The 14,015-nt window shown below is 43.9% G+C and overlaps 1 protein-coding gene across 1 annotated transcript; it reads left to right on the plus strand.

Annotated features, from left to right (window-relative positions):
- Window positions 1–4,512: 4,512 nt before the first annotated feature.
- HENMT1 (HEN methyltransferase 1) lies at window positions 4,513–13,785 on the plus strand. Its single transcript, XM_046005649.1, has 8 exons — window positions 4,513–4,554; window positions 5,223–5,298; window positions 6,647–6,766; window positions 8,411–8,523; window positions 9,149–9,283; window positions 11,295–11,474; window positions 12,155–12,329; window positions 13,193–13,785. Exons 3-8 carry the CDS (start codon window positions 6,656–6,658, stop codon window positions 13,625–13,627), a joined length of 1,149 nt encoding a protein of 382 aa, XP_045861605.1. The 5' UTR covers window positions 4,513–4,554; window positions 5,223–5,298; window positions 6,647–6,655; the 3' UTR covers window positions 13,628–13,785.
- The last annotated feature ends 230 nt before the right edge of the window (window positions 13,786–14,015 follow it).

Consider the following 14,015-nt stretch of genomic DNA (forward strand, 5'->3'; position numbering starts at 1 on the left):
AATTCTCCACAAAACAGCCTGAGGGGGACGCCTGGGTGGCTCAGGCAGTTAAGCATCTGCCTTCTGCTCAGGTCATGGTCCCAGAGTCCTCCATTGTGCTCCTTGCTCAGTGGGGGAGCCCGCTTCTCCCTCTGCCTGCCCTCTGTCTCATTCTGTCTGGAAAATAAATAAATAAAATCTTAAAAACAAAACAAACCCAGCCGGGTCCGGTTCTCCCAGGCAGATTATGAGATATGAAGATTTAGGTGCAAGTGATCTTCCTAGGAGAAGCTGGTAAGGAAGAGGGGAAGCAGGACTGGGAGGAAAACAGGCAATAGTGCAATTTCAGGTCAAGTCCTGTGGATAATAGCCTGATACCTCAGAGAAACTCTGGAGTATAAATTATATGCCATTTGCTCTCCTATCTATAGTGGGTGCAAAAAAGGTAGTTCTATTCAAGCACTGGGACAGGACCTGTGGACAGTGCCTATGGATCTTAGCACACCTTAAACTGTCGTAAGTTTCCTTCTGGCCACAAACTGTTTATACATTCCTTTTACATGTAAAATACAATAATCTTCTCCCAAGACCTCTAAATATTTCATCCTATTTGAGCGTCAGGCTCAAAGTAGCATTCAGGATAACTTCCAGTCACCTGTTTATGGCAGACATGTGAAAGAGGACCTCAACTGTCCCCATTTTTTTGATCTGTCTCTACTTTCTAATCGAGTTCTCCCTTTCCAGCTCACCTCTTTTTTTTTTTTTTTTAAAGATTTATTTACTTGACAGAGAGAAATCACAAGAGAGGCAGGCAGAGAGAGAGGAAGGGAAGCAGGCTCTCCGCTGAGCAGAGAGTCCGACGCGGGACTTGATCCCAGGACCCCGAGATCACGACCCGAGCCGAAGGCAGCGGCTTAACCCACTGAGCCACCCAGGCGCCCCTCCAGCTCACCTCTTAACTCAGGCAAAAGACCCCGTGTGCAAAGCATCCCTTGGTGGGTGCTGAAACTACCTCTCAAGCAATATGGACTACCCCAAGTCAGCAAGGCCCTGAGGGATCAACCTGCCCCTTTTGCCTACCTACATGTACCCCCGACCTTTATCCCACATTTTCCTTAGATAAATTTAGACATATTTTCAGCCCTTTAGAGACAGTCTTTGAGGAGTTAGTCCACTGTCTTCCTTGTGTTGACCTCACTAAAACAAATTCCTTTCTTGTTTTACTGCTGCTTGTCTCTCTGCCTCTGGATTTGGGCAGTGGCCAGTGCCTGAACCTGATTTGTTTATGACCCTCGGAGCCAGGTGCTCTGACACCCCTGCACCCGTTACACATCTACAACTCCTGGACTGAAAAAGCCACCAGAAGGATCTTTATCTGTCTTTTTCTCTCAAACCAGTACTTTGTCCATAATAGGTACACCGTACACAGTTATCGAATGGGTAATCTTTTTTTTTTAAGATTTTATTATTTTTTTTTAAAGATTTTATTTATTTATTTGACAGAGAGAGATCACAAGTAGGCAGAGAGGCAGGCAGAGAGAGAGGAGGAAGCAGGCTCCCTGCGGAGCAGAGAGCCCGACTCGGGGCTCGATCCCAGGACCCTGAGATCATGACCTGAGCCGAAGGCAGCGGCTTAAACCACTGAGCCACCCAGGCGCCCTAAGATTTTATTTTTAAGTAAGCTCTACACACAGTGTGCGGCTCGAACTTACAGCCCTGAGATCAAGAGTCACATGATCCACCAACTGAGCCAACCAGGGTTCCCTTGAATGGGTAATCTCTCTCTCTTTTTTTTAATATCTTGTTTATTTATTTGAAAGAGAGCACAAGCAAGGGGTAGGGGCAGAGGGAGTAGGAGAAGCAGACTCTCCACTGAGCAGGGAGCCTGATGCCAGGCTTGATCCCAGGACCTGAGCTGAAAACAGACACCATGCTCTAACACCTAAGTCACCCAGGCACCCCTCGAACGGGTAATCTTATTTCTCACTTTGCAACTGAAAAAATTGACACTCAGAGAGGGTAATTAAATTTCCAAAGGTTAGAGAGTAATAGTCAAGTCAATATTGATTTTTTTACTATAAAGAAAATCAGTATAATCATGTAGAAAGTTGAGAGCATAACCTGTTATATGTGTGTATCCTTTTCTCTGTCACATACATAAAAGCACACACACACAAACTTGTTTAGAAATTATTATGGAAACCCTTGTTATAAATGTGCATGAATCCAAGTAGAGACCTCCTCTTAGTTGGCCAAAGTCCAAGATTTTATTTTACAATAAATAACAACAGACAAAAGGTATCCAATATAATAATCCTTTAACTTATCCAAGAAATGTTTAATGAGGGCCTGCAATATACCAGGCCAGCAGTGTTCTGGACACTGGAGCTATACTAGCTAACAAAACTGAGTCCCTTATAGCTAATGTTTTAGGGGGAGGAGACAGACAATAAGCAAATGAACAAATATGTAGGTTATCAAATGACAGTAAATGCTAAGACAAAAATAATGCAGGTAGGGGTGCCTGGGTGGCACTGCCTTCGGCATCTGGCTCTGCCTTTGGCTCAGGTCATGATCTCAGGGTCCTGGAATCAAGTCCCATATTGGGCTTCCCTGCTCAATGGGAAGTCTGCTTCTCTCTCTCGTCCTACCACCTCGCCCCCTCCACGCTCTCTTTCTCTAATAAATAAATCTTTAAACAATGAAGAGTAAAGAGAAAAGAAAGTGTGGTGGGTGGGGACAGGTCTATGTGACTTCAACTCATTTGGAAAGTGTAGCACATGGTCTCAGTGGGACTTAGAATCTAGGGGCAGAAGGTAAGATTAGGCATGATGAGGAAACAAGACGACAAAGGGTAAGCAAGGGTACTAGCCGCTGGAAGGAGTAGATGCAACTGACAGTTTGAAGAGGTCAAGATTTGGTGATTGTGCGAATCTGAGAAGGGTGGAAACAGATGGAGCCAAGGATGATCTTGACACTTGAAAGAGTAGGAAACCAAGGAAAATGATGAAATAGGCACGTTTGGAGAGGGAGCTGGACATGAGAATTCAAGTTCATAAATGAGCCAGCTAACCGCTTAAGGCAAAAACTCTAAATCCAGGAATTCTGTACAGATAATTTATTAACTTTTTAAAAAAAAGATTTTATTTATTGGGGCGCCTGAGTGGCTCAGTGGGTTAAAGCCTCTGCCTTCAGCTCAGGTCATGATCCCAGGGTGCTGGGATCAAGCCCCGCATTGGGCTCTCCGCTTAGCAGGGAGCCTGCTTCCTCCTCCTCTCTCTCTCTCTCTCTCTCTCTGCCTGCCTCTCTGCCTACTTGTGATCTCTGTCAAATAAATAAATAAAATCTTAAAAAAAAAAAGATTTTACTTATTAAGTCGAAAGAGAGAAGCGCGAGCAAGCATGAGCAGGGGGAAGGGCAGAGGGAGAGGGAGAAGCAGACTCCTTGCTGAGCGGGGAGCCAGACTAGGGGCTCAATCAACATGACCTGAGCTGAAGGGAGATGGTTAACAAACTGAGCCAGCTAGGTGCCCCCATTTATTAACTCCTAAAAAAATCTCTTTAAATATTTTTAAATTGTGGTAAAATAGACATAACACTTAAATTTTTTTCCAGGTGTGTGTATAAGATACTGATTCAACAAGTCTACATGTTGTGCTAAAACTTCCCATTTTAAGTGTGTCGTTCAGAGGCATTAAGTACGTTCACACTGTTGTGCAACCATCACCACCGTCTTTGGCCCTCTTCCATCATCCCAGACTGAGCTCAGTACTCATTAGCCATCAACACCCAATTCCTTCCCTCCACCCTAGCCCCTCCCTGGCAACCACCATTCTACTTTGTCTCCGTGAATTTGACTACTTTAGGTAGCTCATATAAATGGAATCATCCTGAAGAGGAGGAAAAATTATTTTCTCTCTACCCTTCTGAGTTTTTGGCTGAGACCCCTATATTAAAAGACCTATTAACAAGAGAACAACAGAGTTTATTAACACGTATACCTCATGTAACAGGGAAGATACTTGGGAAGAATGAGTAAATCCCAGAGAAAGCCGAAGCCACCACTCTAAATACCATCTTCAGTATAAAGAAAGATGTTGGGGTGGGGGTGTTGGGGGAGGCCAGTTAGGCCTGGCGCGGCGCCGCCAGGGTCCAACAGTCTCGACTCTCGGTGGGCCGGGCCAGGCCGGGTCGCAGCCACGCGCCGGTGGGGGACGCGGCGTGGACAGCGGTCTCCTCCAAGGTTCAGAGGGACTCCTCGAAAATGGCTTCGGGGCATGCGCCACCGCGGCCGTTAAGAGACGCAAAACCGACGTCTAGCAGCCCGGAGCCCGGAGGCACAGGGCCGGGCGTCTGCCCGCGAGCGAGACCTCGGGCCGCAGCCGAAGACTGCGGCGGGAGCGCCCGTGGCGCAGGTGTGGGCGCTGCAGGTGCGGCCGCGGGCGGGTAACGTCACGCTGCGAGGCGGCGCCGGCGGGGCTCAGGGGCGGGGCCTGAAGTTAAATACAGCGGCGGCTGCAGGCGGGCAGCTGGAGTTCGCAGCGCTTTGCTTTCCCGCTGGTGCGCCCCTTTGGAGGTAAGACGTGGGGGGACCGGGTATTCATGCTCTGGGAGGACTCGAGGACTCTGACATTACGTCACTTGGGGGAGCTGGGTGAGATAGGACTTAGTAACTCAAAGGTCGGTAATTGACATGTTACTTACATTTTAGGCTGAGAACCGGAATTGAAATTCAAGTCCATCAGTGAATTGGATTTTGGAAGTGTTTTTAGCTTCTCAGTTACTTCGGACATTTTTTTTCTCCCCGAAATTTCATTTGTTGATCATGTGTGAGAAAGTGATTGAAAGCAGTTTGGAGGTGCCCGCTGTCTCATGGGGTAGAGCATGAGATTCTTGATCTCGGGGTCGTGACTTAAATGGTGGAGCCTGATTAAAGAGTGATGAAGCAGATAATAAACTTGAGGGCTTTTAAGAAATAGTCATTAATTCATAGGATTGTTCAGCTTGTATCGAATCTAACAGGGAAAAGGGGAGAAGAGTTGTTACTGCATTTAGCTGCATTTGTCCTGATGAAAGGTGACTTGGGCTTTCTGAGCTTGTTTTGCCTGAAGCCATACTTATTAAGCAAATTCAGTCAATTAAATGGTAACATGTAAAGAGGGGAGGAAACTTGCTCTATCCCTGGTTGATCTAGGAGCCTCTTGTGCTCAGGCTCCTTTACAAAAATGCTGTTTTGTTTTACAGCTGAGCCATTGCTGGTTCATAGAGCTTGAAGGATACATTGTTTTCTTGTTTTAACAAAACTGAAGAAAACAAACAGGTAATGCTGCTCCTAAACCTGTTCGTATGACTCTCAAGAGGTATCCCTGAGATGGATTGTGAGGTAGTTAAAAGTAAAATCCCATCAAATTTAGCTCCTAGCATTTCTTGGGGTGTTGGATGAGATCGAACAAGGATATACAAAAGGTAAAATTCCACATTTGGTGTATATGAAGTGAAAAGAGTATAAGTTATTTTAAGTAGCAAAATCTACTTTAAAAACACTCTTTAAGGGGCGCCTGGGTGGCTCAGTGGGTTAAAGCCTCTGCCTTGGGCTCAGGTTATGATCCCAGAGTCCTGGGATCCAGCCCCGCACTGGGCTCTCTGCTCCGCAGGGAGCCTGCTTCCTCTCTCTCTGCCTGCCTTTCTGTCTAGTTGTGATTTCTCGCTGTCAAAAAAAAAAAAAAAAAAAAAAAATACTCTTTAAGTGATCATGTGCTTTTGGATCCACCAAAGATCTTGTTCACTGAAGATGGTGATTGAGGAGGTGTGGGGTGAGGCCTAAGAGTCTGCATTTCTAGGAAATCTCCAGGAAGAGAGAATCACTGAGAACAACATTTGGAGTCTGTGCTGTCCAATAATAGGTAGCCACGTGCCACATGTGGTTACTGAACACTTGAAAAAATGCCTAAGACTTAATTGAAAGTCTTTATTCAGGAGTACAGCAACAAGAGCACTGCAATAGAGGAGAGATGATGGAAACTCCCATTTTCAGCTGCCGGGGATTTGTAACCATCAGCAGATGGCTACAGCGTCAGCAGAGGGGCTGAGCGCATGGAAGAAAGACCAACAGAGTTTTGGGTTTTAAGCAGCATTTAACAGGATTCTTGATAGGGCAGCTCCGGGAGATCGGATTATTAAGGGGTGGTGGTAAGGAATTTGATCAGACTGTGAGATTAAGGGTGGGGAATTCTCTAAGCTGACTTGGTAGGATTCTTGCGAGAAACTGGCCTAAGCAGGCCCAGGACAGGATGGTGTCTAGGTCAAGGCCTAATCAGAAGACCATTTACAGGCGCCTTTCTTTAGTCAACAAGTCTGTCTCCAGCCTACCTGTATTCCAGGCTTTGGCAGTTCATTAAAGGTCCCTTGTGGTTGGGAGAATTGTTAAAAGCATTAGTTTTCCCTCCAGCTGACTCTAATAAGCTCTCAGAATCTTAAAGCCATATTATCACTTAATAAAAAATAAGACTGGAGGCTTAGATGAACCATGGAGGAAATGCAGTACCACTGAGTGATTTTTGGTCAGGTTGAAAGGCCAATGTATTGTACCAAGTAACTGGGAAATGAGGCTGGTTTTTCCTTAATTTCTGAAGCTGCGCATCATTTAGAACACCTCCCTTCTGTTTCAGGGCAACAGTATGGATCATTGTGAAGTTCTAAGCAAGAAAGTGATTGAGTTCAAACCACCAGTGTATGAACAGAGATACCACTTTGTTAAAAACTTAGTCAATCAACATGGACACAAGAAGGTAGGTATTTTCTTTCCAAACAGAAGACTGTCTTACCAACTTATCGTCAAAATACAAGAAAAACTTAAGGATTTGGCAGGTCAGCAGAGATTATTTGAAGATGTGTTGCAGTCTCCGGCCATACCACCCTGAACATGCCAGATCTCATCTGAAGATGTGTTGCAAGGAAGGAAAGGGATCAGTGCAATAGGGAGAACTCTGACCATAAAATCTGCATGCATCAGTAGTTGGGGGAAAAAAACGTTTTTCTGTAGAGTAAATAGAACTGATTTGTGGGAGAGTGGGAGAAAAGGTTGGTATGATTGGATAGTATAACGTATTAACCTAAGTCTATCCTGTAAATAGTTACTTCTGTCTTCAGAGAGGGTAAAGTTCAGGGGTCTGTGGGAAGGAGAAGCTTGAGCTCAATTTAGGTTAACAAGAAACTGAGTATACTATGTAAAAAGCAGTTTAAAGCTTCCTAAGGCTGTAGTTTGCTTTTGGACTAGGTTTTTAAAAAAGATTTTAGAGAATGAGAGAGCACAAGCCTGAGGGGAGAGGTAAAGGGAGAAGCAGACTCCTGGCTGACCAGGGAACCCAATGTGGATCTCTGTCCCAGGACCCTGGGATCATGACCTGAGCTGAAGACAGACTCTTAATCAATGGAGCCCCCAGGCGCCCCTAGAGTAGGTTTTGTGTTTTGTTTTGTTTTTTTTTTTAATGCCATGTAACCCTTCTCCTACTGTCCATAAATGTGCCAGTTTCAGAAAGGAAACTGCTTATGGCTAAGGATGCAATATTGTGGTAAATTGTGAGGTTTAGCTAAAATATTAAAGGTAAAAAATGAAACACATGTGAGGAAAAATTGGATTGAATATAGGTTGAATGGGCCTATTGCTAAGGTATAATTATAATGCCATTTTCCAGAAGGGAATTTTAATTTTTTTGGAAGCAGCTTAGTAAATGCTGTAATTGGTTTTCTGATAGAATGAATTTTGAGGTAAACTTTAGTCTGTTCCAGAATTAACACTCTGTGCATCTTAAGATAATATGGTATCTTTCATGTCTGAGTATCCAAAAATACCCCCTTAAGGCTGAAGGCAGCTGCCCCCTTAAGGCTGGATTAGAGCCAGTCAGCTACCTTAGAAGCTGATTTGGGATATTTTGGGGATTAGGTGCCATTAAACTTTGTAAGTATTAATTTCCTAAGGTGGAATCAGAAATTTAGGTGATAGTGTTTAGTGATTAATGAAGACTTTAGTGCATAATTAAGAAATCCATTTAAGAATACATACAAATGTGCGTTAAGGGGATTAGGTTAACTCTGAACATAAATCCCTAAAACATTGGTCAAGATCAGGCACTTAAGTTAGAAGCTGCTCTGACGTTCAAAGTTGTGTTTTATAGGGTAACTGCCTACCATGTGGGGTGGTCTGGGTGCCTGGTACTCATCTGAAGTCATTACAGTCCAAACACTAACACAGCTTATTCCCTGCCCACTCATCCCTTAACGTTTCAGGTTAACTTCCTTTTTGTGTACCTTTTTCTACCAAAAAGATCTTGACATAATTATATGGTTAATTCTGATAACCACTTACTCTCTAAAGCTTTCGGTCCTATTTGTCTTCTGGTAATAATGTCTCCAATGCTCTGTTTCATCTGTAGATTGCAGACTTGGGCTTCGGAGACGCCACACTTCTATGGATGCTGAAATACCACCCCTGCGTTCAGTATCTTGTTGGAGTAGATATTGCTGCCAAACCCTTTGAATGGGGAGGGTAATACCAAGTTTCTGAAAGTATGGTGCATTAATGTAAAACTAGTGGCACTATGAGGAAGTGTCAGATTTATACAGCTTATTTTGAAAGATTGGCCCTGAGAGCCTCAAGGTCACCGATTGACTGTGCCATAACATCGTGAATGCTACAGTAGTTTTTCCTGCCAATGTAGAAAGTAAAGCCTGTCAAGAAATTATAGTAGACAAAGCATTGTAGATTCAATTTTCAAATGGCAAAATCTTAATGCTGGACACGAGGAGAACTCAATTAGAGGATTGACATTGCCCCAGACCTCTTTCAATTTAAGCCTGAGCAGCTCCCCAGTCTCCTATATATATTGACTGTAGATTTTTTCAGGACATATTTCTTCTAAAGAAAGTTAATCACTGGTCCACAGGGAGCTGGAAGACCAAAAGTGTCAAAGGCAAGAGCATCAGCACTATTCAGTCTTGTTCTTATTGGCCAGTAGTCTATGAGGAAGTTAACCCTATGACTTCCTTCTTACTACCTCAAGTCTTGGAAAATTCATTTCAGTAGATAATGATCAGAGGATCAGATAATCAGAATTCTATTGCTGGTGAGATTCTGAAAGATTACAGTGTTAATATCCCTTCTGTTTTTACAGGGGTAGGTTGTCTCCAGGAGTGGGGAGTTACATCATTCCTCGGGAACTAGATTTGACTATAACCTTGTATCGTGGTTCTGCTGTACAAAAAGACTCCCGTTTGTGTGGATTTGACTTGATAACATGTATTGAACTGTAAGTATTAAACCTATCCTTACTGTATAAGTTTATTAGAAATCAGAATTCTCCAGGCACCTGGGTGGCTTAGTGGGTTAAGACTCTGCCTTTGGCTCAGGTCATGATCTCAGGGTCCTGGGATCGAGTCCCACATCTGGCTCTCTGCTCAGCAAGGAACCTGCTTCCGCCTCTCTCTCTGCCTGCTTTGCTGCCTACTTGTGATCTCTCTCTCTGTCAAATAAATAAATAAAATCTTTAAAAAAAAAGAAAAGAAAAGGAAATCAGAATTCTCAGTAAATTTGGTATCCGAACAAGATTTAAATCGTAATCTTCAAATTTATTTGTACAGCAGATTACTTGACAGGATTGGCTTTAGTTTCAGATTTACAGATGGAGGAGCTGCGAAAATAGTACCAGGAATACCTTTTATCCAGGTTCACCTATTCAAGTTTTCCTCATTTTTTAAAGGATTTTGAGATCAAGAGTGCCAGAATGCTAGGAAGAAAGCATGAGTCAGGGGGAGGGACAGAGGGAGAGGAAGAAGCAGACTGTCCCCTGAGCAGGCTCCCCTACTTAATTTTTAAACACAGTAAAATATTTTTGAGCAGTGACACCTGGGTGGCTCAGTTAAGCGTCCGCTTTTGACTCGGGTCATAATCCCAGGGTTTTGGGATTGAGTCCCGCTTTGGACTTCTTGCTTGGCTTGCTTGGTAGGGAGCCTGCTTCTCCCCCTCCTGAAGCTCCCCTGCTTGTGCTCATGTGCTCTGACAAATAAAAATCTTCAAAAATGTATTTGAGCAAAGGTATATTTCTGTGGATTTTAACACATGTAATTCAGTGTAATTTAGAGTCAAGGCATGGAACAGTTCCTTTACCCAAACAACTCAGGCTGTCCCTCTGTGGCCACACCTTTTCCTCACCCCTGGCAAGTAGTCACCCATTTTGTAGCATAGATTTTAGAAACACTATAGTAATCATACAGTATGTAACTTTTTGAAACTTTTTTTTTTTTTTCCAGTGAGTGCCTTTTGAGATTTATCTAATTTCTTGGCAATTTTTTCCTTATTCCTGAGTATTCCTTTCATGATGTACCACCTTTTCAAGCACTTAAGGGTATTTGGGTTTCCAGTATGGAGACCAGATACCATTCACAGAACAGGTTTTGCATGAACACAAGTTTTCATTTCACCCCGGGAGTGGGAATATTGAGTCATATGATTTTCTGGTTCAGAGTTTTGCTCTATTTCTTCCATTTTCTTAACGCTTTTATGCATTGACTTTTTTTTTTTTTTTGTCTTCTAATGTGTGAATTTAAAGCAATAAATTTCACTAAGTGCATTGTAGCTCTAACTACACATTTTGATGTGTAGTATTTGCATTGATATTGCAAAGAAGCTAAATTGAAGACTTGAGTTTGAGTCATTTACCTATGTGTCTTCTCTTACTGGTCTGAATGGTTGTTTCCTTCCCATCACCATCCTGCCAAGTGGTTATGGGGAGATATATGGGCACATTTGCCCTAAAAAATCACATCGGTTTGTTGTCTTTAGAAACTTAACATTTTTTAGGCATACACTCAGTGTCAAATTGCCTCTCCTGTTCCTCTTTAAGGCAAAGATAGAAGTGGGTTAGATTAGCATACAGCATCAGGATACAAATGGCTCCCTGGGTCTAGTGGCTGCCTGTACTGGGACAGTTGATCTGGTCCTTAGGTGTGGGTGAGAATCTGCTGGGATTTGATGCTGAAACCCACAGCTTTTGTGAGGCATGTATTCTGGTCTCCTCGCACTGCAGGCCTCCTGGGGAGCTTACACTTAATGCTCATACTTCTGGTTACTGACAGTGAGGTCCAGAGCCCTGAAAGGGGGTGACATAGTCCAAGTGCAGGGTGAGGATATAGGAATAGTTGGTTTCAGGTCCTATAAATACTGTTACATAAATTCAGATGGGATAAATGTAGAGATAGAAATTGTTTTTGCTAAATCAGCTTGGAAAATAATTGCATTGTCTTTCCCATTGACCATTTCAGGATAGAACACTTAGATTCTGAAGATTTGGCCAAGTTTCCTGAGGTTGTGTTTGGGTACTTTTCTCCGGGTATGGTTGTCATCAGCACACCGAACTCTGAATTCAATCCCCTGTTTCCAGCATCAACCTTTAGAGATCCAGATCACAGATTTGAGTGGAACAGAAAGCAGTTTCAGACATGGTGAGTTCATAAATGTTATAAATTTTGTGGTAAGGGGTCGGGTGGGAAGATTACCCCACAGGAGTTTAAAATGCTATATAAAGTCAGTCTTGATACACACATTACGAAAGTTTTATTATCCTAATAAAATTTCCAAAATTCAGCTTGATGTATAAAAAGGACCACGATATTTGAGCAAAATAAATGGAAGTTTTTGATTTCTTAGGTCTCAGGCAGCCACGCAAAGCCTGGGGTACCAGGTGACTTCTGATACGAAGGCATGAGGAGTAGGAGTGTTGGTGTGGAGATGGGGAAACAAAATAGGGAGGGGGTTGTACGGCAGTGAGGGTGAGCCCCCATGCCCTGCCCAAGTGTTCCCTGCCAGGGCCTGGACAGATGGACAGACGGTCATGTTTCTGGCATGACTGCAAACCCAAATCTGAGTTGGGATTGTAGCCATTTAGTCTCCTTTTTCATGCCTACACCCTGTTCCTTAACTGTCCCTTACTCCATATTTTTGTGATTATGTGGAAATAGACTCAGGACCCTAAAGCCCCCTCAGAGGTAAGCAAACCTGTGGCATTATGTGTTGCTGCGGGAATTTTCAACTTGGGAAGTATTTTAGCTCATTGTATTTTTCTATCTACTGGTGATTTTTAATCTAACCATACCTTTCAGAAATGCATTTCTTTTGATTTCAGGGCTTTGGATGTGGCAAAGCTCTACCATTACTCCGTAGAGTTTTCTGGTGTGGGGGATCCACCAGCAGGAGCTGAGCATGTTGGATACTGTACCCAAATTGGGGTCTTCCAGAAAAACAGAGCAAAGCCAACTGAATCGAGCATTTCAGAGCCAGAGGAACACGTTTATGAAGTTGTGAGTTTTCTTTGGGAGGTAGCGGCCAGGTTAAGAAGCACATGGATTAGGATGGTGAACTTTGTAATCCCCACTGTAGAGATAAATGTAAATGTGCTTAGAATCCTTCATGCCCACAGCTGCCTTCAGGGTTGGTCTACTTTGCCCTAGAGACCGCCCGGCCTCTTGCCATGTCTCAAAGTACCTTACAGGGAAAGAGCAGGAGTCCTGGAAAGTTTACAAGCCGATATGCCAGCGACACCACCCCCCGCCCCCTAGTAATCCATTAGGATCAGCAGCACTCCTCCACGGCATGGCCCAGGAAATGAGTATAACACCTGAACCTCCAAGCTTCTCAGGCCCTTTTGGTTTCAGGAGATAATGTTGAAGAATAAGCACATTGCCCTCCTCAGAATCTTTTTTTACCCATTTCCCTCTAATATCAAGAAGAAACATTGGGTTGGTGTGAGTTGGTGGAAAGCTGGCTTTGGGAGACTTCCATCATTAGAATTTTTTTTTTTTTCTTTTTCTTTTAATTTATTTGGCAGACAGATCACAAGTAGGCAGAGAGGCAGACAGCGAGAAAGGGGGAGGCAGGCTCCCTGCTGATCAGAGCGCCTGATGCAGGGCTTGATCCCAGGATCCCGGGATCTTGACCCAAGCCAAAGGCAGAGGCTTCAACCCACTGAGCCACCCAGGCAACCCGATCATTAGAATTTTTAAAGCAGCTCAGATAGTTAATGTCTGTGCCTCTGGTTTGATTCCCATGATATCGTCGCATGCGTGGCTGGGAGGATTTGATACATGTGTGTAGTTAATACCCAGTTCATAATGTGGTAACAGGTTCCTAAGGAAATGAAACCTCTTGGTAATTTTTCCTTCAGGTTTATACCACCTCATACCCGAGTTTACAGCAAAGCAAATACTTCCGGTTTACTCTGAGTATCGAGGCAGTGAAAGCCATCGACTTGATGAAAAGCCGGTTTCTCCGGGGTCCAAGGAGAAAGGAGGGCGACCGGGTGGTACCACTCGGCAGCTGCACCCCGCAGCACGGGTTAACAGAAGCTCAAAGGGCCGAAATAGAGCAGTCCCCCAAGCCGTACAGTGTGGAAGAGAAGTTCTACGTGCCGCTGGAAAGACTCCTCGCTTACCCGAAGGTGAACCGCTTGGTGGCGGGCAGCGCGGAGAAGCTGCGCACGGTGCTCGCGGAGGGACTGCGGCTGAACGGAGATGAGACGGCCGTGCAGGTGGAGTTGGTTGACTACCGCACGCAGCGCCTCTTCGATGAGCATTTGGTCAGCCCTGCGCTGGAGTCCTAAGTGAGGCAGCCTAGTTTGCAATTTCTCTAACCGTGTGTTTTTTTCATAGGCTTTTTGTAGGGCGGTGGAGGGCCCATAATGTGCTTGTTCATGTTTGTTAGACCCATGTTGAATGTGACTTTAAAAAAAATTTTTTTTTAAAGCAAATTGGATTATCAAATAAAACCTTTCCCCAGGGAATAAGTAGTTTTAAATTCATAGGATTCTGTATACTTCCTATGGGCTAAATTCTAACCTGTACTGTAATACTTGCCTAAAACTTCATACAGGAAGTGTTTGAAGATAAGAGCAGTCTCCTCCCTGGTAGTTTACTGGGTAGAACCAGGGTGGTCAGAGCAGTGGAGAATTAGAGCTTCATATTGGGGGGGAAACTGGTTTAAATCACAGA

Source organism: Meles meles, chromosome 1 (genome assembly GCF_922984935.1).
Source record: "Meles meles chromosome 1, mMelMel3.1 paternal haplotype, whole genome shotgun sequence".
NCBI classification, from domain to species: Eukaryota; Metazoa; Chordata; class Mammalia; order Carnivora; family Mustelidae; genus Meles; species Meles meles.